Raw genomic sequence first — 23298 nt, forward strand, 5'->3', positions numbered from 1 at the left:
ATGAAGTGGGACAATATTAGCTAAAAAATAAATTTTTAGCTAATCCTAAGAATACATTGGTTGCTGCTATCCCTGACCATTATTATCCTTAAAGTCTCAAAGATAACTGACCAAAGTTAAATACAGAACAGAGGACCTGAGAGTAGAATGTTCTTCTAGATTCAGCTATGGATAAATTTTATGTGAGTTCTATATCTACTAAGTATCCCACAATTAAAGTCTGATGTTAATAACATGAATTTGGTCTAGGAGAGGAATATGAAAATTATTAAGTATATAGAAAATTGGCCCTGTAAGAAAGAATAAAAGAACTGGACTCCTTTTGTACAAAATTATGATTCTTTTGTTTGCATTATTTTGTTGCTTTGGCACTTTCTCAGTTTGAATTTAGTTCTTTTTCTTCATGACATTTGTTAAAAATACAGAATGCACTTTACTGAGGTAAATTAAAACTCTTGACTTAGGAACCTCAATGCCAAGTACTCACTAGTTGCTCAAAAGAATGGCTGCTGCTTCTGTTTATACCTAAAGAGACATCAGAAGGGCAGGTGGGATAAATTACACCTACACAAGGAAAAGACCCGGCAGTAGAGTTTGTGGAGACCTGCAGTACATACATAAGGCCCAAGCTGAGTCACCAGAATATACATCACTACAGGTTTACCTTGCTTCCAATATATAATCTTCCAGACTGATGCAAAAATATAAGTGGTGATGGTTTTGCAAAAGAATTAACTAAAGAGACTCTTAAAATTATATAAAATCTTATACATTTAAAATTTTTTCGTTTATAAAAATTTTGTATTTAGCCCTGGCTGGTGTGGCTCAGTAGGCTGAGTGTTGTCCCATACACCAAAAGGTAGTGGGTTCAATTCCTGGTCAGGGCACATACCCAGGCCGGGGGTTCAATCCCCAGTTGGGGCACAGGTGCGAGGCAATGGATCAAGGTTTCTCTCTCACATTGATGTTTCTTTCTTTCCTTCTCTCTCTCTTCCTCTCTCTAAAAAGTGAATTTTAAAAAAATTTTTTAATTTTATATTTATATCTGGGGATACATAATATATAACAGAAAACAATACAAGTATGTATAAGAAAAACAAATCCTTTTCAATAAGGTGAACAAACCTAACAAATGAGCTCAATACCACAAAATAATTTTAGAAGCATGGAGTGACCTGGAATAATATTCAGAAGGCCTTAATAAGAAAAGTGATATTATATAACACACTCAAGTACTAAGAGGGGCTTTGGAGTCACCTTCTTTACAGTCAAGTGTTTTATTCTAAGTGTACTTCTGATCAGAATCAGATCTTCAGACCTACACGCTCAAAGGAAAGCAATGTTTTAGTCTCAACCTGTATTTCTGGTAGAAACTGTGGGAGGGTACTCATTTAACCACTGGCAGGTTAGCATTTTATTGAGACTGTCAACATCTTTAACAATGAAACAACACACTTTATTGCAAATAAGGAATAAGGCAGCTTCCCCAGGGGTCTCTGGGAGGCAATCTGGGAGCACAAACTCATGCGATTATCTTTTGTACCTAACACAGAAAAATATATCATACTCACATGTTTTACAAATAATTGCCAGTCTGGCCTCACCAACAATCTTTGGTAATAGTGTCTCTTAATGAGCACAGACAGAAACTCCCTTTCAAACCAGAAAGCATTGTAGCCCCATTTTAAAAGCAGACACCAGAGCCTGGCTGCGACAGTAAGAAAAAGAGAGAGGACAAATGAGGCTGAAAACTTATGATTCAAGTTCGTTCTGAGTGAGTTCCTTGATTCTGTTCATGCAATGATCCACGGCATTAATGAGTAAAGGGATCCAACTATCTTCTGGCTCTGGGGTCACATGACTTGCTCTGTGAATGGAATGGGAAAAACAGGAAGTGAAATCTATTATATTGTCAAGGGAAAACCTATCCTCAACAGGAAGCACAGAGGAAACTGTATTAAGAAAATGCAAGTTTCTTTGCAGAAACTCAGCTGCTCTACAACTGAAGTTGAAAGAAAACTCCACACCCACTCCTTGAAATGGGAATTGGAAGTTGAGAATGGCTGGATAGGTTTATTCTCAAAAATCTATTGGGGGAGAAGTCCTCATACTTACTTTGTAATTTCAAGTGCCTTCTTTAGAACAGACACAAGTTTCGCAGACTAGAAAAGAAACAGAGAAGTTTCATTTTTATGGTAAGGGCTTAACCTGATTTTGGATTCTTTTCTATTTAGCAAAATCTTATTAATACTGACTGTTGCTGTAACACTTTTATAAGTTGTTTTTTTTTTAGTTTAAAATATTTTTAATTAAAGAAACAGCAAAAGGAAGAATATAACCTGAATTTGTCCCAACTTTTGATAGTTCAGAACATATAGCAGAAACAATGTTTCTCTTTTTAAAAATCTAGGTACAGAATTTTAAGAACACCATTGACAAGATAAAATGAGGATGTATGTATGCCACCAATATATAATACATATTTTATATTTTTATTTGGGGTAATTAAAGAAGGTATATTTCTAAAAATGTTTATTTCTTAGGAAGTCGATTTTTAAAAAGTGAATACAAATTTAAAAAGTTAATGTCCAGCCCAGCCGGGTGTCGCTCAGCAGTTGAGCACCAACCTAGGATCCAGGAGATCGAGGTTGGATTCCCAGCCAGGGCACATGCCTGGGTTGTGGGCTCATCCCCGGTTGGGGCAGTGCAGGAGGCAGCCGACCAATGATGACTTTCTCATCACTGATGTTTCTATCTATCTCTCCCTCTCCCTCCCTCTCTCTGAAATCAATAAAAATATATTTAAAAAAAAGTTAATGCTCAAAAGGATCCTATTCTCCTTCAAGGTGTTTGTACATTGTGAAGATACATTTGATTAATTTCTACTATCTAATTTATCAAATATTATGAAGATTGATACATCTGATTGTAAAATATAAGCCATCTGGTAGTTTTACTTCTCTTTCCAATAACATTAGAGATAAGAACTTGAGTTTCTAAAAATAAGGTAATAAAACTCTCTCTAGCACAGAACCCAGGACTCGAAAGAATGCAATAAATCAGATTTTTATAAAGAACTTGACCCTTCATAGTTAAATCACATAATGTGTTTATATTAGAAGAGAGTTTTTTTCTGGAGCACTTATTTCTGCCTATAGTGGAAATTAGAAACAGATGACTTCCGGTTGAGAAGATCTGAAAGCACTACAATAATTAAGACTTTTTTTTCAAAGAAGCATTTTTTAAGGTCTTTGGGTTTTTCTACATGATTACCTAGGTGGTTATGGAAAGAAGTAGTACCAGAGCTCATGGCTATTACAATTCAGCAAACGTTTATTAAGCACAAACACATGTAGGAAATACGATATTACTGCTGTACTTACATCCAAGTATGACAAATATATTTCCTATAGCTAAAGGAAATACTAGTGATTGGTGAAATTCTACCAATTAGGTTTACCAATGTAGATACTTACACTGATTCGCACAGTCAGGTGGCACATAGGTGGATATACACTCAGAGCCAAGTCATCCACGCTAAGGGCAGAAAGCAAAAATAACCATTAACAAAAAAAAAGAAACAAAGCACAGCTAGGTGGCTTCCAGTACACAACTAAGGATGCAACTAGTAAGAAAATGACTGCCCCAGAAATGCCTTTCCGTTCCTTAAATTGGGCAACCAATAAAGAATCAACTCAACGGGTATTTGCCAAACACATACATTCCCAGTTTCACTAGAAGACATGATTAATTCAGTTAAAAATGTGAGAACTGGCCTGGCTAGTGTGGCTCAGTGGTTGAGAGTCAACCCATGAACCTGCAGGTCATGGTTCGATTCCTGGTGGAGGCACATGCCTGGGTTACCAGCTTGATCCCCAGTGGGAGTCATGCGGGAGGCAACTGTTCGATGATTCTCTCTCATCACTGATGTTTCTTTCTCTCTCTCCCTCTGAAATCAATACAAACATATTTTTAAAAAAGTGAGAATCTGAAACCAACAATTTAATAACTAATACAGGAGGGGTTCATCTATATAATGCCACCAAAGTGGACACCACTTAACCAAGTGATCAAATTTAGTACCACCAATAATAGGACAAACTAAATCATGTGCTTCCCAAGGTGATGCGATGAGAAGCACAGAACACTCAACCATGTTATTCTTGCCAAAAAATCTTTAACCGGAATATAATCTATAATCATGAAAAAACAGTCACATGAATCTAAATTGTAGGATATTCTACAACAATTCTTTAAAATTCTTAATATCAATTAAAAAAAAATTTTTTAAATGTCAATGTTAAAAAAAAAAGACTAAAAAAGACAAGGACTATTCTAGTTATAAGAGACTAAAGAGATAATCACCAAATACAATGTGACACCAAGACAGAACCCTAGATTTTTAAAAAATGCTGTAAGAGATACTTTAGAGACAAGTGGGCAAATTTGAATATTAGATAATATTAATTTGTTCAATGTTAAATTTCATGGATGCAATAATAAAAAAAGTATTTACGGGTGAAATGTCATTGATGTGTGCAACTTAGTCTCAAATGGTTCGGGGTGGGGAATGGCACATCTATCTATAGAGAAATATGCCAATATAAAAATAATGTGAATAAGTGAATCTAGATGAAGGATGTATGGGTGTTTGCTGCACTACTTTTTCAACTTTCCTGTAGCTTTGAAGATTTTCAAAATAAAAAACTGGAGGGAAAACCTTGGGGTGACAGCACAAGCTGAGATCAGAATGTTGCTGCTTACATATTTCAAGTGGGGCTTACCTAGGGCTGATCTCATCAGAAATATCCACAATGTCGTCCAGCTGAGCCACCTGGTCTTTCTTCCCATTCTCTGCCACTGAGACCCGGATTTTCTTCAGGCAGGCTTTGGATGCTTTCACCAGTGCAAGGCATGGGATTATGAGCTCTTGATCTTCCTCTGACCAATATGAGTCCTGATTGTTTGGACACCCCAATACATCATCTTGTTCATCACCATGGTTGTCAGAGTTGTCCTCCTCAACATCATTCAAGAGGCCCTGATAAGGGTCACATTCTTCCACAGCCTAAGACATATCATGATTTATGTGAATACCAAAAAAAAAGCCTATTGTACTTTCAGGATCATGTCTAAGTTGTCCCAAAACCTCAGCCAGCTACTTCACTAATGGCGACAGAGTTGGATCACTACATAAACCCTCTCGCTCTCCTAGTCCAGCAATGGAACAGGGGAGTGGTACTAAATCAAACACCAGCATGGGGTGGAGGTGGGAGATGGAGGACAGGAGTGAGGATGGACAGGACATCTCCTCTCTTTATAACCAATTCTCATCTAGTAGGCACAGAGTTGCCTTCCCATAACCAGCAAAGACAGAAGTCTCCTCACCCGCTCCATTTCCTCATGTGCATCCTTCACTAAATCCACACTCTTTGTCAGCATTAAAAGGGCTGCAGCTTTGTTATCTGTAAGTAAAAAATCAGAAGTACAATTAGAGGGAAAACCCAACAATTCTCTTAAGTCTACAAAGGGCAACAACAGTATTCTCATTTGAAGAGAGTGCCAAAGACAGTCAAAAAGGCCAGTGGTTTAATGTAAAATTCTTACTTACATCCTCTGGATACCCAGACAGGGGTCTAAAAAGCTTCTTGTCATTCACCACAAGAAGTAGTAAAATGGTCACATGATGTTTCTCATTATGGTTCTCTTGGATGACCACAGCTTTTGGCTTAGCTGGCTCTACCTCATAACTGCTTCAATGTATCCCATAATACTGATCTTCAGTGTGGCTTAGTTGGTTGGGCATCATCCCATGCACCAAAAGACCACTAGCTCGCTTCCTGGTCAGGGCACATGCCAGGTTGTGGGCTCAATTTCCAGTAGGGGGAGTGGAGGAGGCAGCTGATCAATGTTTCTCTCTTTTCCTCTCCTCCTCTCTCCCTCCCTCCACCTTCCTCTCTCTCTAAAATCAATAGAAACATATTTTTAAAAAGAAAAATACTGATCCTGGGGCAGGGCCAGGAGAACAAGCCACATTTGTTCAACAAGAGACAGAGCTATAGCAAGAGGGGAGTTTGAATTAAGAAGTATGAGAATTAAAAAAACTGGCAGAAAATATTAATACCTTTTTTTTTTTGTTGGTGATAAACTATACATATTCTACTAAACTCTTTATATAAGTTAAAATATATACATGGTACAAAACTGGAAGCTAGAAGGAGAGCTACTAGCTACTTTGGCCAGCAGTCAACGGCCCACTTCCCACTCTTACTCACCTCTTGGTATCTGAGGCACCTGCTGGCACGCAACCCAGACATTATTGCAAGAAATAAGGTCACTGTTCTCGGGGCTGAGAAAAGGAATCAATAAGGATATATCAATAATCTAGGTTCCTGTCTCCTAAAGAGCTCCTTCCTCTTGGTCACTATTCTCAGTTATACAACAACTTTGCTGTTGAAATGAGTTTTTTCCCTTTCCTGAAACAAGGAACCCCATTAACTGATAACCCAACTGTGGCATCACTACCTCTGAGTTGGAGTGATGGAGAGCACTTCCACAAGCTGAGCCATGCCATCCACGATGTCCACAGTGGCATTCCGAACCAGCTTTCTCAGGGTGATTCCTGTAGCCAAACCCCAAGACTAAGCAGCCTGGTCTTCTTTCCAGAAGTCACCATCTACTTTCCTGAGAGTCTAAGCACTACAGAACTTAAGGTAATATGCACCCACACGCTTTAACTGGAGTCCCCACACAAAACTCAGGTCTCACTTATATCCCCAGGTCATTTTCTCGCTCTTCCCACCATTCCTGAGTGCTGATTATAAGCAAGGCATGGCCCTGGCTGGTTTGGGTCAGTGGTTAGAACGTCAGCCAGCAGACTGAAGGGTCCTGAGTTCAGTTCTGAACAAGGGCATATACCTTGGTTGCAAGCTCCACCCCAGTCAGGGCGCATGCAGGAGGCACTAATCGATATGTCTCTCACATCAATGTCTCTCTCTCTCTTCCCTTTCCACTCGCTCTGAAAAGCAATGGAAAAAAATATCCTTGGGTGAGGATAAAAAAACAAAACAAACAAGGTATGGACCCACAGGCCAGGATGGAGGCCACTTAATGTGTAAGGGAACTCAGCAATAGGGTGTGATATAACATGCGCGGAGACTGGGGATGGCCTGGGCCTGGGGATGGGGCTGAGACCTAGCCAGCATCTGTGGTGATCTAATGGGTTAGAGAGGAAGGAGCCAATGAGAATTAAAAACCTTACAAGGCAGGGGAGATGGGAACACAGTGCCTATATCTAAAGGCTTATTTATAGAGATTACTTACATTATAAAGGTACATTATCTTTGTATATTATGAGAAAGTTACATTACATGCTCAAACTGAGGAAAAGGTAAAGTTTCAGGATATAAGCTGTCATACTAGCCAAGATCTATCCTATAAACTGAATGTTTATGTGTACATAGTGGCTTACCCTGATCCTTGGGAAGTGAATAGTATACCGCAATAACTGCCTTGATGGCAGCATGGACTTGTTCACAGAGCCTCTGGGTTTCCTATGAGGAAGTAGATCAATTTCAGAATGACAAAGGAAATGGCTTAGATCAATGTGGTCAACCCTTCTACTCTGGAAGAGCGCAGACATCTGAATAGCATTCACAAACACCTTCTGAAGTCCTATTATGAGTTGGGCCTTGTGCTACTCTCATCACATACCAGAGAGTAGTTAGTGGGACATCAGGTACTAAGCTGATAATTCAATAAAACATTAAGAAACAGCTGGAAAAACTTATTCTTGATTTCTGTGAAATATTCACCCTACCACCTTAGACCAGGAATTGGCAAACTATGGGCCCGCGGGCCAAATCAGTTACACGGCCAGTTTTTAAAAATAGTATTACTGGGACACAGCCACACTCTTTTGTTTACATATTACCTACAGTTGTGTTCACACTATAAGGGCAGAGTTGAGTAGCTGGCCTGCAAAGCCTAAATATTTACTATCTGGCCTTTTACAGAAAAAGTCTGCCAATCCTCTTAGACCATTAACCAGGTGTTTTGTCTCTCTAGCAGGATCACAATATACTTAAAGGTAATAATGGACTCTACAATGCTCAGCATTGACTACTTTCTAAGCAGTCACTGACTTTCTCTTATCTTCCTTGTCCTCACTTCACTACTAAATTCTAAGACAGAGCTATGTAAAATGTGCTCTACAAAATGGTACCAGTCCATAAACTTTTTACCAGTCTAGGATGGATAAGTACAGCAATTGAGGGTGTTTAGAAACTTTTATGGCAATCTGACATTGCTTCAACATCTGAATACATAATTTTATAAAGATACCAGTTCATATGGAACTGGAATTAAAAATAAACAAAACCATTATTCAGTAAGATTAACATGCTGAGATTCTAAGAAAGCAATTGTGAGTCAAATATATATAATTCAGATAAAACAAAATTCTAATTTTCCATCTGAGTGAAACCACTGACCTAAGCAGGTACATAAAATAGTTCTGTGCAGCCTCCTCATGTGTCTTGCTAGCTGTGAATTTTAGCAGCAAGTCCTAAGTATATTTGAAAGGAAGTTGGCAGATAAAAAAAATAAGGCAATATTAGTAGTCCCTTTGAAATAAATATTGACTTTCTCCCACAAAGCTTTTAAAGTGCTCTCATATAATTAATCTCTTATTTCCTCATACAAATCTCTGAGTTATGTAGAGAGAGGGAGTTTATCATTGTAGGTGCAGCAAAAAAGTATTTTTCAATTTCAAAACATCTGGATGTATAGATTGAGAAAGAAAATGAAACTATTGACAATGAATATCAAATAAGGCAATGAGTATATGCCATTTTTAAATAAATTTATCCCAAATTAAGTATACCTAGCTCTAGAAAAACTGTGCAGAGAGCATACTTGGTCACAGTTGACATGTTTATTTTCATTAGTTTTATAATAAAGGGTTATAAAAAATGCATAAATTCTTTGTTCTAGAAATTCCACTTCTTGGAATTTTTTTTTTTAACCAATATACACACATACACCAAGAATGTATTAGGCAATTTAAAGCACTGTTTATAATAGTTACAAACTGGATACAACTTAAATGTCCACATAGAGTAGAGGTTAACTAAATACCATGCGGTCGTTAGGTCGTTACGAAGAAGCGAGCAACTTCATATGTGCTGCTGAGAATCAATTTGCAAAGCACAGTGTTAACTTTTTTTTTAAAGTAAGGTCCAGGAAAGTGTTTATGGCATCTTGCCATCTGTGTAAAAAGAAGCAGGCATATGTACATAAATGTGCATATGCATAGAATACTTATGAATAATTCTAAAGTACTGGGGAAGGGAGATATAAGCTTCACAGCACACTTAACTTTGGTATGTTTTTAATTTTATACTGCATACATTATGTTACTGATTAAATATAAAAATAACTGACTATAAAAAGGGATGTAGCATAACAAACATATAGCTTAGACATCAGATAACTCCCAATTTAAATCCTAACTCCACGGCTTATTTACCTGACCTTCTGAGCCTGCTTACCCATCTGTGAGATGGGGGTCACATATGTGAAAACGAATAGCAAGTGCTTAAAAAAGTTATCAGAAAAGAAAGAACCAGAACGAACTTTAAGTTGAACCAATACTATTTAGAAGACCAGCCTACTCCAGGCCAGGTACTGCACTTGGCAATGTGGTCCCCATCACCACCCTGTGAGATGAGAACCGCAGTCTTACTTGACAGATGGCTTGAGTGTAAAAGTTTAAAGGAAAATGATTGGATTCCTAAGGAATAATGAACGAGGCAGCACAGGAAATTAAAGCCCACCTGCGAGGCCGGCAGCGGCAGTGGAAGTCGAGAGAAAACTTCAGTCAGGGTCGTGGCTTCCCTTGACACTTTCACAGCTGCCTCATCTGGGGGGGGGGGGTGTGACAGCGGAGCAGGCAGAAGCCAATGTCAGTATCAAAATGACAAGGCTGCAGCTGCTGCTCAAGATAACGCGCTCCCTCTCCACCCTTACCGGCTGAGACGCCTCAAAAACATCTCCAGAAATCAATGTTTTACAATTCAACCTCTGAGGTGCCAGGGTGGGTACGGGGAGCCACCCCCGCTGAGGGCATGCGGCGGGGGAAAGCGAGGGGGAAAGGGGTCGGGTCGCCGGAAGAGGACAGGTGGGAGGACCCCACGGGAGAGGCACTCACTGAGTCTTCTCCAGAACGTCTCCTGATTGAACTCCTTGGTGGTCTCCTGGGCTTCGCCCACTGGGCGTGTGTGGCGTGTGCGCCGGCCGGCGAGAGAAGGCAGAGCAGAGGTCAGCGGAGCCACCTCCGGCGCCCACCTCCTCCCCCCGGCCCCCGCCCCCGCCATAGCTCGGCTTCTTCCCGACCCGAGCCCGCCCCTGCGGTCGGCCGTCCCAACTGCGTCAGCTCACCCCGCAATCCCGGCAAGAGCAACCGCAGCTCCCCCGCTAAATGCCGCAGCAGCTCCAGAGGCGGAGCCAGGGTGAGGACGGCAGGCGCGGCTGCGCTCGCCATCTCAGGAGACGGCCGGGAGCCCGCACACAGAAGCCGCCGGGGCAGCTACCAGCGCCGCGCAGCCGCCGCCGCTCCACTTCCGGGCGTCACAGACCCGAGTTCCTTTCCGGCAACAACCCGCCAGGCCCCGCCCCAGTGGCCTGGCCACGCCTCCCAAGGAACCCGAGTCCGAGTTATTTACTTTTTTTTAAATACTTTTATTGACTTTTTTTTTTTTTTCTTTTTTACAGATAGAGAGGAAGAGATAGAAACACCAATGAGAGAGAACCATCGATTGGCTGCCTGCCCCCTACTGGGGATCGAGTCCGCAACACAGGCAGGTGCCCTGATCTTGAATCCAACCGGGGATCTCTTGGTGCCTGGGACAACGCAGCTCAACCAAGCCGCACCGGCTGGGTTATTTCTTATTCATCATTCTTTTATTTGATTGGTTGAAAACACTCCCCACTGAAGAAGCAGAGGTCCTAACCCTGGGGTTAACGGGGACTGAGAGCTAACTGCCCAAGGGTAGTCGGGGTGGGGCCCAAGTTCACATTGGTTTTCCGACTCTAAAGTGGCACCCTTGACTGCAGAGTTCCAGACACTGTGCTAGGTACTTTACATGAGGTAGCCCTAAAAACACACTGGGCCTCAGCCCATACACACCCAGCTCCTGTCCATTTTACTCTTCACAAATCAACCCTTTGCCTTCTTGGGGAAGGAAGGAATCATGGCATTATTTAGATTTTTCTGCAGTCCATTCTGCAGGAATCAGTAGTAGGTAATCACTCCAACTCCTGGGCAACCAAGGAGCAGCAGCTCCCTGAAGCTTGTCCACCAATGTTGGCCTTCCACCTGTTGCTGGGGCAGAGGCCTGGGCAACAGAGGTGAAAGGTGAGACATGGCCTTCAGGAGCTCAGGCGACTTTTTAACTGCACTGTAAAGGTTCCAAGCTCCTTGGAGTTCAATGTCCACACACGATAAATGAGAAGAGGTGTCAGCAGTGTCAACCAGGTCCGCAAAGGGGAGAAGAAAAAAGCTACTGTGCCGTATGTCATATGAAGAAAGTAGCAGGAATAAATCTGCGAGGCATACAGCAGTAACATAACAAGGTGAACAGGTATAATTTTCAAGTATTTTCCTTGACGGAGATGAGACCTGAAGTTGTGACCAAAGCACCGCTGCAGCAAGCTCCAACACAGGTAAGCCATCAAGGGGATGTTAAAAAATGCCAACTGGAAAAAAGAGCAGAACAGAACCATTAGCTTATTAGCAAGCCCTCAGAGGGGTGAGGGCCAGGTCTCCCTAATACATTAGACAGTTCCTAAGAATATGTTGCTTTCTCTCTTGGGAGTTAACTGTCTGATTCCTTATGCTGCAATCACATTTGCTTATAACACAACATTTGACTTGTAGTTAGTTGTATATTTTGGCCTGTATCCTTTTGTTCATTTTAAAAGCAGGTATCATTTCATTTATATTGAAGCCCTCGATAATGTTTAAGGTGGAAATGAATTGAATACGTATGCATATACACATTCATACCCTCTTTTGGCAGAGTGAGGGGGGAACTTGGGTATCAATATTTTTTCCTTATCTCTGTATTTTTATTTGAAGTAGCATAATGATTACTGGAATACAAATTAGAAGATTTAAGTTATAATCCAAGTTTAGTTGCTGTATCATTCATTCATCATTGATTATGTGGCAGGCATTGTTAGGCTTGGGACACAATGGTGAACAGAACAAGTCAGAAAAGATGCATCATAGAGTGTGCATTCTAACAGGAAGAAACCCCCCAAAAAAGATAATTACAGATTTTGAGAAATTCTACAAAGGAAATAAGAGGGTAACTGGTAGATGAGCTCTCTGAGGCCTGAAGGACAGAAATGAGTAGGAGAAAGCGCATTCCAGGCAGAAGACTCAAATGAAAAGCCCAGAGGTGGGTGAGATCTTGGCCTATTTAAGGCCAATGGCCTACAACATGATGAGCCAGGTGGAAACTGAGGCAGTCGGCAGGACCCAGATCATGTCACTCCTCTGCTTAAAGGGTTTTAAGCTGAGAAGTGAGTGGGTTAATTAAGGTTTTAAAAGCATCACAGTGGATGCTCTGTGGCAAACTGACAGTAGGGAGGCAAAAGCAGCAGAGGGAAGACCACTTAGGGGGTGCCTGCAGTAGCCCAGCCAAGAAATAATTCTGAGTTAAATTAGGGTGGTTGTAATGAGATGGAGAGAAGTGGTGGATTCAAGATTATATAGGAGGTAGAGCAAACAAGGTATTACTTGCTGATGAACTAGATAGAGTATGAGGGAAGGGGAAGAATACATTCTAAAGAAACTGGGTGAATTGTGGAGCCATTTAGTAATATTGAAAAAACTAGGGAGGAACAAGTTTGGGGGTAGAAATTAAAGGTCCTATTAGACATATACTATTAAGTTGAGATGCTTATTAGATATCTAAGGGAAGATTGGAAATGGCAGTTGGATATATAAGCACTTGAAGTGCAGAGAAGAGGTCTAGATCAGAGATACAGATTTGGGAGTCATGAGCCTAGATGATAGGTAAGATACATTATTATTGTACTATTTATTCAAATATGAATATAAACCCACCCTTTAGTACAGTTCAGGTTTCACTTGATATAAGAATGTTCCTGAGAGAGAACCTCCATTTACATAATAGAAAACCGAACTGGGTCCAAATGTATGTACATATGAAATGCTGCTTTACAGAGAACGCTGGGGCCTATGGTCAGTATTTGCAGAGGTCTTCCCTATTTATCTATCTATAATCCTGCTGATCATGTTTTACTACTCTGAAATGAGACTGTGAACTCATTTTGAACAACGTTTTTGATCTCTTCCAAAACTCCAGATCATCACCTCCAGATTTTGGCCCATTAGTCCCATTAAGTAAGTAAAATAAGTGGTTAGGTAAATATCTTTCAAACCTATTTATAGAGATTTGCTAATTGTCAGGGTTTTGTTTGTGTGTTTGCTTGTTTTAAAGGTATCTCAGTCAAAACGTAAACCAAATGTATCAGTGTTTCCCAAACAAGTATACTAATAAGGCATCACTAGAAAGCCCAGGTCTGGTTTTGCCCAGTGCAGCTTCCATTGGATAACCCACTTTTCTCTCCCACTTTTCTCTCGTGTCTATTTTGCCCAGTGCAGCTTCCATTGGATAACCCACTTTTCTCTGACCCACTTTTCTCTCATGATAGACATTTTTCCTTTCCTTCTTCTGAAATATTTTCCTGTTTCATCATAATCAATTTTGGTTTACTCTGAAGCCTATCATTTATTTTACCATCAGTCCCTTATTTCATTTTTTTGTCAATGAAAAGTACAGTGAAATAAACAACAAAGACCAAAACCTATTTCACCTCTTATAAACCCTGACTGCCAAAAATGTATTTTAGATGTTTACAAGAGAATGGTGGAAGAAAGAGCTTAGGAAGTACTCAAAAGGCAAACAAAACACCAGTTATTAAAGACACCCTGCCAGTAAATTAGGAAACATGATCTATGCTGTCTAATTTGGGATTTGAGATTTAATTCTTAAGTGTTACACAATTAGTCCAACAACGCCAAGATATTCTTAAATCGCACTTCTGACTTCTTACCTGGAGAAGTCCAACCACAAACGTTATACTGCCTTGTAGGAAATGCCCATCAACAAATATCCCAAAGGAAAAGCAGCAACCCATTTTGCCTTTAGTAATTTCACCAATGAACCATGGTCCTGAAGAAGCAATGGAGAGGAAAGGGGAAGATTAAATAATTACTCTAATTACATACATCACAAGATGTATTTACAGGAATAACGAAGAAATATGAGACTAGTCATCTATAAACATTTTATTTGCATAGCTTTTCTTCTTTGCTAATCTCTATGTTGCACCCGATGTCCTAGTTAACCAGCTATTTGCTCCTTTGCTCCATATTTCTCTGGGTTATGAAATCGTCCAAGTATATGCTATACCTGGAATGGATATGTAGCTTGTAGATTCCAGAAACATACAGGAGTACATTCACAAATCTTAGGAGATTCTGTTGCAATAACCGCAATATAATTCATTAACATTTCCTTAAGAAGCAAAGAGGTATTCCTAATAAATTAATTTTCCAGATAACTGAGATTTACTCCTTTAAGCTATAAAACGTCAACCACTTTAATCTTTCTAAAATACACTTCTCTTCATAATTAATATTAATGTCTTTTAAACTTTTCTTGCTGACCCAGTCATTACTTTTTACATCAACTACATATGCATGGTGAAGAGTTTAACTTGCTTCTTTATTATTATTATTTTAGATTTTTTTTAAAAAATACATTTTTATTGATTTTAGAGACAGAGGGAGAGGGAGGGAGAAACATCGATTGCTACCTCCTGCATGCCCCCTATTGGGGATGGAGCCCACAACCTGGGCTTGTGCCCTGACCGGGAATCAAACGCACGATCTCTTGGTGCATGGGAAGACCTGAGCCACAAAGGCCAGGGCTGCTTCCTTATTTTAATCTTTCATCTACAATGCTAGAATGATTTTCTTCTCCCTACTGTTATTTACTGCCCATTCTCAGTATGCAAGTGTCTAGAACTACTATATTGTCAAGAGTGATTAAGGGACAGTCAGACTTCCTTTCTCAAAATGCAAATACCATTATTTGCTGGTAAGAATATAGTTCAGCTTTTAAAAGTCATAGGTAATTTTCTCGTATATTATATAAAGTCCATTAGATACATATTAGTCTAAAAAAGTGTTTTCCCTTGAAGTTTCCACTTTTAAAAATGAAGCAACTCCTGCCCTCTTAATGTTTTCTTTTACATCCAGGAACCAAATCACTTGCTTTGCTTCCTAGTGTAAGACATTTGTCCAAAACAGCTTAAACCTATTTGCTGACAAGAAAACTGACTTCCAAAGGGGAATCTGCCATAGCTTGTTATATAGTATGGTTAAAATGTCTTATTTTTTATTTTACTACTTTGTGTTCTCTGGTGGGAGTTAGTAACGAGCAAAGAAAAGTCCAAAGGTGGAATAAAAGTGTAAAACAAAGACTAAGCAACAAGTAGCCTAAACTGACTTTCAGTCACTAAGGCACATTAGTAAAAAGCTTTAAAAAGAGACCACAGTACTTTCTGTTTCCGTAAGTGGCTAAGTGACTTTGTAAGTTTTGGGTATAATTAATTAATATAACAGAAGGGTTCAGATATGCCTGAACTCACTGCTCATCTCAGTTTCTCTCTTTTTTGAGTTGAGTTTTTAGGAGCCACACATTAAATTATTCACTGAACTACGTACTACGTACATTGTGCTTAGTGGTGCACAGAGGTGAACATGAGAGACAAGACATCAATGGATAGTCTAGTGAAAGAAGAGATGATGAACACAGAAGATAATCATAAATTCTGATAAAGAATGAAGGAAATAACAAGCATGATGAAACGGGACAAAAATTTAAGGTAGTCAAACAAGGCTGCTCTGAGGAGATGGCAATTACGCTGAACTATCTTCTATTAGGTTTCTACACAAATTCTGCAATGGTCTTCTCAGCACTCTTAAGTAAACTAAATGTACTTTATACATGTTAAGAAACAACTTTATTTCCCAAGACCACATCCCAGGAAATGACTTATATAATAGGAACCATGTGCTATTCATTATATTCTCAAGAGCCTAAATGACTCTATTGTCAAAATTCTCAATATATTCCTTGGCAGACTGGTCCACAATCTCAGGTTTCCTAATTGACTTACCCAGCACTGTATATAGAGTCAGCAACAACAGAGAATAGTAGGAGATGTTTATTTTGCTCAAGACATGAAGGGAAAATGAGGTCAAATTTATAAATCCTGGAGGTCCTAAAGAGAATAAAGTTGAAAAATCCAATGAACACATGCAAAGTTTAATTTATGACATTTTCTATAAGACTTCCACAGGCTATCCTATATATTCAGCAAATCTGTTGTTATATGATAAGACACCACTTTAAATTCATAAGTTGGCAGGAATCCCCATAAGTCGATTCACTTAGAATTGCGGAGGGTAGGAAATTCAAAGCAATGGTGTAGTTGTGAGGAGCGTGCGTGCATGTGTGTACGCACACACACTTTTTTAAATGACTGAAAACAATAGAGAAATACCTGCCAGAAGACTATGCTATTTTATCTTTATGTATATTTGAAACACAATGCTGTACTCAAAGGATGATCAAGTTTTTGTTTTCTAGGGCATTTAGTGTCCAAAAGTATAAACTTCCAAAAGGTATATCAAAATATATCAAAAGCATATCAAAGAAATATCAAAAATTCTCCAGTCTAGCCCAGCAGGGCGTGGCTCAGAGGTTGAGCGTCGAACTAGGACCCAGGTGATCGGGGTTCGATTCCCAGTCAGGGCACATGCCCGGGTTGCAGGCTGCAGCCGATCAATGACTCTCTCATCATTGATTTTTTTTCTCTCTCTCCCTCTCCTTTCCTCTCTCTGAAATCAATAAAGATATATATTTTTTTAAAAAACTAAAAAAAAAATTCAAACCTGTGAAGAATTAAAAAAAAAAAAATTCTCCAGTCTAATCTTAAGTATGAGTATCTGTTCAAATATGCCTTTCCCATGCGTGATGCAACCCTTAACTCGCAGCTATCTTCTTGCTCCAATTGAAAGGGATCCATAAAGTTCTCCAAATGAGCATCTCTTAAAATATAGTGCCAAAAAGCCCAAGTATAAGGGTTTCACACAGAGAAGCTCCACTCTGTGGCCACAGATTAAGTACCCCGGATCCTCAATCCCAGCCAGCCATTTCACTCATATATGTGGCTGATCATAAAACAGGCAGCAAAAGACTATGATAGGAAGCTCAGTGCACACTGAGCAACAGTAGAGGTGAAAACTATTTAAAGAACTGGTCCCAATGATAAGAGAGCCTGGTGTAAGTTAATTAGTATGTCTTTCTTCACAGGCCAGTATATAACACTGTTCAGCCTGCTACGTTAGTTTCACAGAAAGCCCGATAATACATGACTTTTCTCAGTCTGTGTATTACGTACTTGCTACTCATTCCTGTCTCAGCTTCTTTCTTGTTCTAGTCCGGTACTTCTCAAAGTATTAGTCTACAAATCCACCTATAATAATTATTATTTATTATAGATAAATAATCCTTTAACCTTAGAGGCAGCTATGCTTTTAACTTTAAGCAATGATTCTCTCCTTTGGCTGAATATTAGAACCTGGAGGAAATTTTGGAAAATACTCATGTCCAAGTCTCACCCTCCAGAGATTCCGATTTAATTGGCCTGGGGAGAGGGGGAGCTTAGGCAGCAACCCAGGTCATTCTAAGCAGCCTGACTGAGAAATATTGCTTTAGACAGAGCCATGCTTCTCAGCCTTAACTGCACATTGGAACTATCTGGGGAATTTTAAAAACTACTGATGTGTAGGTCCTATCCCTATAGAGATTCTGGTGTAATTGGTACTATGTAGGCACTGAGATTTTACGTTCCCCATGGGCTTCTAAGGTGCAAAGTTGAGAAGTGTTGTTTAAAGAAAAGAACTGACCTAGGGTTGGAAAACTTGGGTTTTAAGTCTCTCCTGTCTCTTACTAGCTATGAGACTTTGGACAACCTATATAACCTCCAAAGTCTTTAGTTTTCTAATGTTTAAAATGGGGACAATAATACCTACCTCAGAGGACTGTTGTAAGGACTGAGATAATGCAGGTAAAAATGTTGTAAAAATTTTAAATAACTACACAAAGATATTGGTATTCCCACACAATGAGTTTGGGGCCCTCCCTCAAACACTTATTTATTTACATTATGTGCAGGAAAATATATATGTGCAGTAATGTTTCTTGAACTTTTTCACAGAAGTTTAAAAATACATTATAAGCAGGAAAACATTCAATAGGATGTGAGCACTACCTACCTATTCAGTTAACCATTTTACTGTTTTGTCATTACTACAATTCTCCCCTCCCCCACAACCAGTTCCTGACCCCAGCGATTTGACCCAAGCAAAGAAGGGATAAGAAAAATTTAATTCAACAAGGAGTTGCTGTCTTTTATGCACCAGCTCAGTGCTGGGTGCTGTGAAAAACAAACAAGAAGTAGAAAACAAAAGCTCCTACACTGAGGAATGTACAGTTTGGCTGAGGAGGAAATGTATATACATTAGAAGTGGTTATGTAAAGCCAAGTGACTGGCTAATTATGTGTCAATTAATGGTCAAGAAAGGACTATAGGGACTCAGAGAAGCAAGAGCTCATTATGACCTGGAATGGTTGGAGAAAATAGTATGGAAAGTGGGTTTGAGGTGATCCCTAAAGGAGGCTAAGATTTAGACAAGTTTAGAAAAACAATTTAAATCAGAAATGATAGCCAAGGCAAAAGCACAGAAGCAGAAATGAGCATGGTATGAACAGTGAAAAATTACCTAGGATAAAATACAGGTCACTGGGTGAAAAAATAGCCAGGTTAGGTAAGACCAGATTGTGGAAAATCTATAATATCTGGCAAAGATGTTTGGTCATTTTGAGCTACACTGATTTTTTTTTTTTTTTTTTTTAATGTCTTTATTGATTTCAGAGAGAGGAAGGGAGAGAGAGAAACATCAGTGATAAGAGAGAGCCATTGATCAGCTGCCAACTGCACGCCCCCTACCAGGGATCAAGCCTTCAACCTGGGCATGTGCCCTGACCAGGAATTCAACCACAATCTCCTGGATCATAGGTCAGTGCTCAACTGCTGAGCCACACAGGCTGGGCTACATTGTGATTTTTTCCCCCATTTTGGTTAAGCCTCATGTAGCAACAACTGACTGAAGTTTACTGTTTGTTTGTGTGTTTTTTAAGATAAGAGTACAATGGAAAATGTGTGATAGCTTGCAGGGTGTACTTCAGAGAGCTCAGGCAAAGAGAGTTTATATTCATATTTATCATTTGGTAATAATGAGGAGATTATGTGATACTTTAAAATAAAGTCTTCTAAGAATGAAAGGAACCATGACTTACTTTTAATCTCTAGATATCCTCGATGCCTAAAAATAATGAGAATGGAGAGCTGGATCAGCACAATCATCACAAAAAGGACCCGGGCCTGCAGAGAAACAGATTTTAATGTGAAATAGATACTTGGGTACAGCTTTGGTTAAGGTTTTTAAAATGGCCTCATTAACAAAATTGGAAATGACATCATTAGCAGAAATGAATATATAAGAAAAATATATAGTCAAAGAAAATCATATATCTGATCTTCAAAAAAAGAAAATTAGAAGCTGCCTCAGCATTACTCTTTCAGAATTTGGATACTTAGACCAATGTTGAAACTAAGTAATTTTATACAGTTATATAAAATGATCAAATTAAAATAGTCCCCTTTCACTGTTCTAGGAGAAGCATAATTTGTTTTGTTTTATTTAAAGTTATACAAGAGTAAGGAAAAACAGTCCACAATACACTGCAGCTGAGTAAACAGAGACTGCATTTTCTTTTTGCTTTCTCCATCAAGAAGTCATTCACTTGGAGACCTACTCACAGTTAAGAAACATGTACTCTAAGTCCTTATTTCTCAAAGTATGGTCCCAGATCATCACTGGAATTACACTGAGCTTGTTAGGAATGCAGAATCTCAGGCCCTATCTCAGCCCTACTGAATTAGAATATGCCTTTTACTAATATTCCTAGGTAATTCATAAGAACATCAAAATTTCCAAAGCCTGATCTAAGTGGTTATTAAAAATTCCCAAAAGAAAAATAAATGACAAAAAAAATTATAAAAATGAGACACAAAAATATTTGTACAAATGAGATAGTCAGTTTTAAAAAACGCAATCACACATGGAATAAAAGCAAATTAAAATAATTCACATTTTAAGTCTGTGAGAATATGCACTAATTATCTCTGGGAGGTGAAATTAAAGGAGTTTAAAATTTTCTTCTTAACATTGTAATGTATATCTTTTGTATACTTTATGTTAATACCCAGGATAGGTGTGATCTGAGGGAAATAGGGTAGACTATTTGACAATGTATATTAAAAGCTAAAAACAAAACAAAAAAACCACCATTTATTCATTCAAGAAATATTTATTGAGGACCTGTGTTAGGCATACCAGATAAAGACCCCTGCTCTTATAGGGCTTATATTTTACTGAGGGAGGATAGACAAAAAACAATGAAAATAATAAATAATAAGTAATTTATGTAATTATATAATAAATAAAGTATATAGAATAATGTATCTACTCTTTTCCCCAGCAGTTCACTTCTAGGAATTTATCCCCCAAAACTTCTCTATGCAAAAACTTACAAGCAGTATTTACATAGTAGAGGGAAAAACTGGAAACAAACACCCAACAATAGGCAAGTAGTTAAGGTGTATCTATGACAATACAATGCAGTCAATAAACATCATGTCACTAAATAATATAAATTGATATGAGTCAAAACAAATTCCTACATGGAAAAACATCAGACAGCAAAAGAGAATTAAAAGCCTATTTACCATTTTATATTACAAACTCTTATACAAATGTATGTAAGAGAAAAACAGGTATCATAATGACAAACACAATGGTTATAATGGGTAGTGTGATAAAAGAATGATGTGGGAATGGTTTTACTTTATCTCTAAAATTTCCAAGTTTTCTACATTTAGCATGTATTATTTATGTAGGGAGAAATATTATTTTAAAAAGATCTATAATCTGACTTAGCACAGTCCCTACAATTCCCTTAGTTATCTTGGTTTAATGGCATTGGTTAGAACCAGGTCCCAAAACAGGTATTACTTGTCCATGCCTTTGTTTCTTTTAATTCAACTTAAAAGCACTTTATTCTTCTATATGAATAACTAAACTTTTCATTTTATAAGGTCCAGCGTTCTCATCACATGGTTATTTAGGGACTTTGGACCTACCAAATCCAGTAGAAACACACATAACATTAGGTTGAATTTACTCACCACCATGCAGTGGTCAGTAAGAAGAATAAATGATGCCAGAGGGTCAAATCGGAGCTGATTATCCTCTTGAAGAGAAAATATGTGGCGAACACTCTTACTTCTTCCAGCGGAATCCTAGTTAGAAACAGAGCAGAGGAGTAACTCTCATGCTACTTTCTTTCCATTTGTTTATTCTTCCTACAAGCACTTTACATAGAAAATTTCTTTAAAACCTTGTCATTCTAGATTCAAATTAAAAATATTGCCATGTACTCACAATATATTTTCTCTTTTTAAAAAATCTGTATTCCCCTATGTTCACTGAAAAGGCCTAGAAGTAAAAACAAACCCAATAGCAGTGAGCTAGCTGGGCTGGTGCCAATCGTAGTCTCAAAAGACCATTTTTCACAACAAGGAACCAGTGCTCTTTAGAAAAACGGCTGATTCCAGCCCTGGCTGGTGTGGTTCAGTTGGTTGGAGCATCACCTATGCACTGAAAGGTCAAGGGTTCGATTCCTGGTCAGGGCACATACCAAGGTTCTGAGTTTGATCTTGTGTACAGGAGGCAACCAACTGATGTTCCTTTCTTACAGTGATGTTTCTCTCTCTCCCCTCTCCCTTCCCCTCTCTCTCAAATCATTAAAAACAATAATAATAATAATAATAATAATAATAATAATAATAATAAATGGCTGATTCCAGTTCTTGAGTAAGAAATGCACAAGAAGAGCTTGGAATATCTTGTCATACCAGAAAGTAAAAAAAACTAACACAAACTACTAGGATTATATTAAAGGACTTAGTGGCCAATTTGGAGAGGCTCCCACTAGCCAAAGATGGAACAATTTGAGCATCAAAAAGAATAAATGCAATGGATTGAAACATACCACCATATGTTTTTTTAACATTGAATTCATAACATACCATTCATCTATACCATAGAAGACTCATTTGCTTATCTTTAGCAGATGCTAGAGAAGCAACTCATTATTCTGAGAACTGGTTTAGAAAAGGGAGGGTGGGGGACTAAGAATTAAGAATTTATCCTGCCTTTCCTATATGAACTCTGTATCTGGGTGCCAAAAAGATAAGGGAAATGTTTTCTTTACGGGACTATTCTAATTAACACTCCCATAATAAGGAGTAGCAATTTGAGTATCATCATTTTATAACTCTATGAAATAATGGATCTAGGCAAAGATCATCAATAGCTGCTAAAAACTCTTCAGTGAAATGCTGATTGGGTACTTCCTAATGAATGGAGGGATAAGCCAGCAGTTTGCTGGAGCTGGCTTTACTGGCTCACAAGGACCAATTGTTAAATTTTCAGAAATTTTGCAAGCCAGTTGATGTTGTGTTGGTAGGAATATTTATACCATGGAAATTGGTATAAATCAGGGAAATGCTACAAAGCAGTCCCCCCCACCACCAAGCATCCTCCAAGTTGGTTGTTAAATATTTACCAGCACATCATTAGATAAGGTTAACAATACCTGAATACATTGATCAATCTTAACATTACTAAAAGAGACAACTGGATATTATAGTCTTATGGTGAAAGCATAAAACACCAAATGATGTATTCTTGCTGAAAAACAAACAGACTCAAATCTAAACAGCAAAAATCCAGAACATAGGAAACTACAGATAAAAGATCCAGTTTCCAAAGAAAATAAATTGTAAGGGGGAAAACCAGGAGGGGTGAGAGGGGAAATATAGATTAAAAGAGACTGAAGAGACAAATCAGCTAAATGCAGTATTTGAGCCTTGTTTGGATTCTGATTTGAACCAACCAAATGCACTATATAGAGAGAGAAATATATGACAAATTGGAAAAAC

General features: G+C 38.6%; 2 protein-coding genes across 6 annotated transcripts in view; both read right to left on the minus strand.

The window, feature by feature from the left end:
• Positions 1–24: 24 nt before the first annotated feature.
• On the minus strand, positions 25–10562 carry CCNDBP1 (cyclin D1 binding protein 1). 2 transcript variants are annotated; one of them, XM_087821916.1, is made up of 11 exons: positions 10441–10562; positions 10211–10270; positions 9837–9922; positions 7472–7553; positions 6526–6622; positions 6276–6349; positions 5389–5465; positions 4785–5068; positions 3477–3537; positions 2116–2162; positions 25–1867 (listed from the first exon to the last, which is right to left on the minus strand). In XM_087821916.1, exons 1-11 carry the CDS (start codon positions 10541–10543, stop codon positions 1753–1755), a joined length of 1086 nt encoding a protein of 361 aa, XP_087678042.1. In that variant the 5' UTR covers positions 10544–10562; the 3' UTR covers positions 25–1752. The 2 variants fall into 2 exon arrangements, with proteins under 2 accessions (XP_087678042.1, XP_087678049.1); XM_087821923.1 differs by lacking the exons at positions 6276–6349; positions 6526–6622 and having other exon boundaries at positions 10441–10561.
• A 189-nt stretch (positions 10563–10751) lies between these two features.
• TMEM62 (transmembrane protein 62) overlaps positions 10752–23298 on the minus strand; it is a 30831-nt gene continuing 18284 nt past the window's right edge. For all 4 annotated transcript variants that reach the window (XM_087821933.1, XM_087821924.1, XM_087821937.1 and 1 more), the window contains 5 exons: positions 21481–21594; positions 19530–19614; positions 16282–16386; positions 14149–14267; positions 10752–11757 (listed from right to left, as the gene is read on the minus strand). In XM_087821933.1, coding sequence (XP_087678059.1) covers positions 11431–11757; positions 14149–14267; positions 16282–16386; positions 19530–19614; positions 21481–21594 — 750 coding nt within the window. In that variant the 3' untranslated portion in view covers positions 10752–11430. The remainder of the gene's footprint in view (positions 11758–14148; positions 14268–16281; positions 16387–19529; positions 19615–21480; positions 21595–23298) is intronic.

This window comes from Miniopterus natalensis, chromosome 1, assembly GCF_054644295.1.
Source record: "Miniopterus natalensis isolate mMinNat1 chromosome 1, mMinNat1.hap1, whole genome shotgun sequence".
NCBI classification, from domain to species: domain Eukaryota; kingdom Metazoa; phylum Chordata; class Mammalia; order Chiroptera; family Miniopteridae; genus Miniopterus; species Miniopterus natalensis.

Coding starts and splice junctions, on each gene's coding strand:
- CCNDBP1 (XM_087821916.1), bottom strand. CDS start 10,543: ATGGCGAGCGCAGCCGCGCCTGCCGTCCTCACCCTGGCTCCGCCTCTG. Junction 10,271..10,440: donor GCTCTTGCCGGGATTGCGGG/GTGAGCTGACGC, acceptor ACACACGCCCAG/TGGGCGAAGCCCAGGAGACC. Junction 5,466..6,275: donor GGTGCCTCAGATACCAAGAG/GTGAGTAAGAGT, acceptor TTTTACTTACAG/ATAACAAAGCTGCAGCCCTT.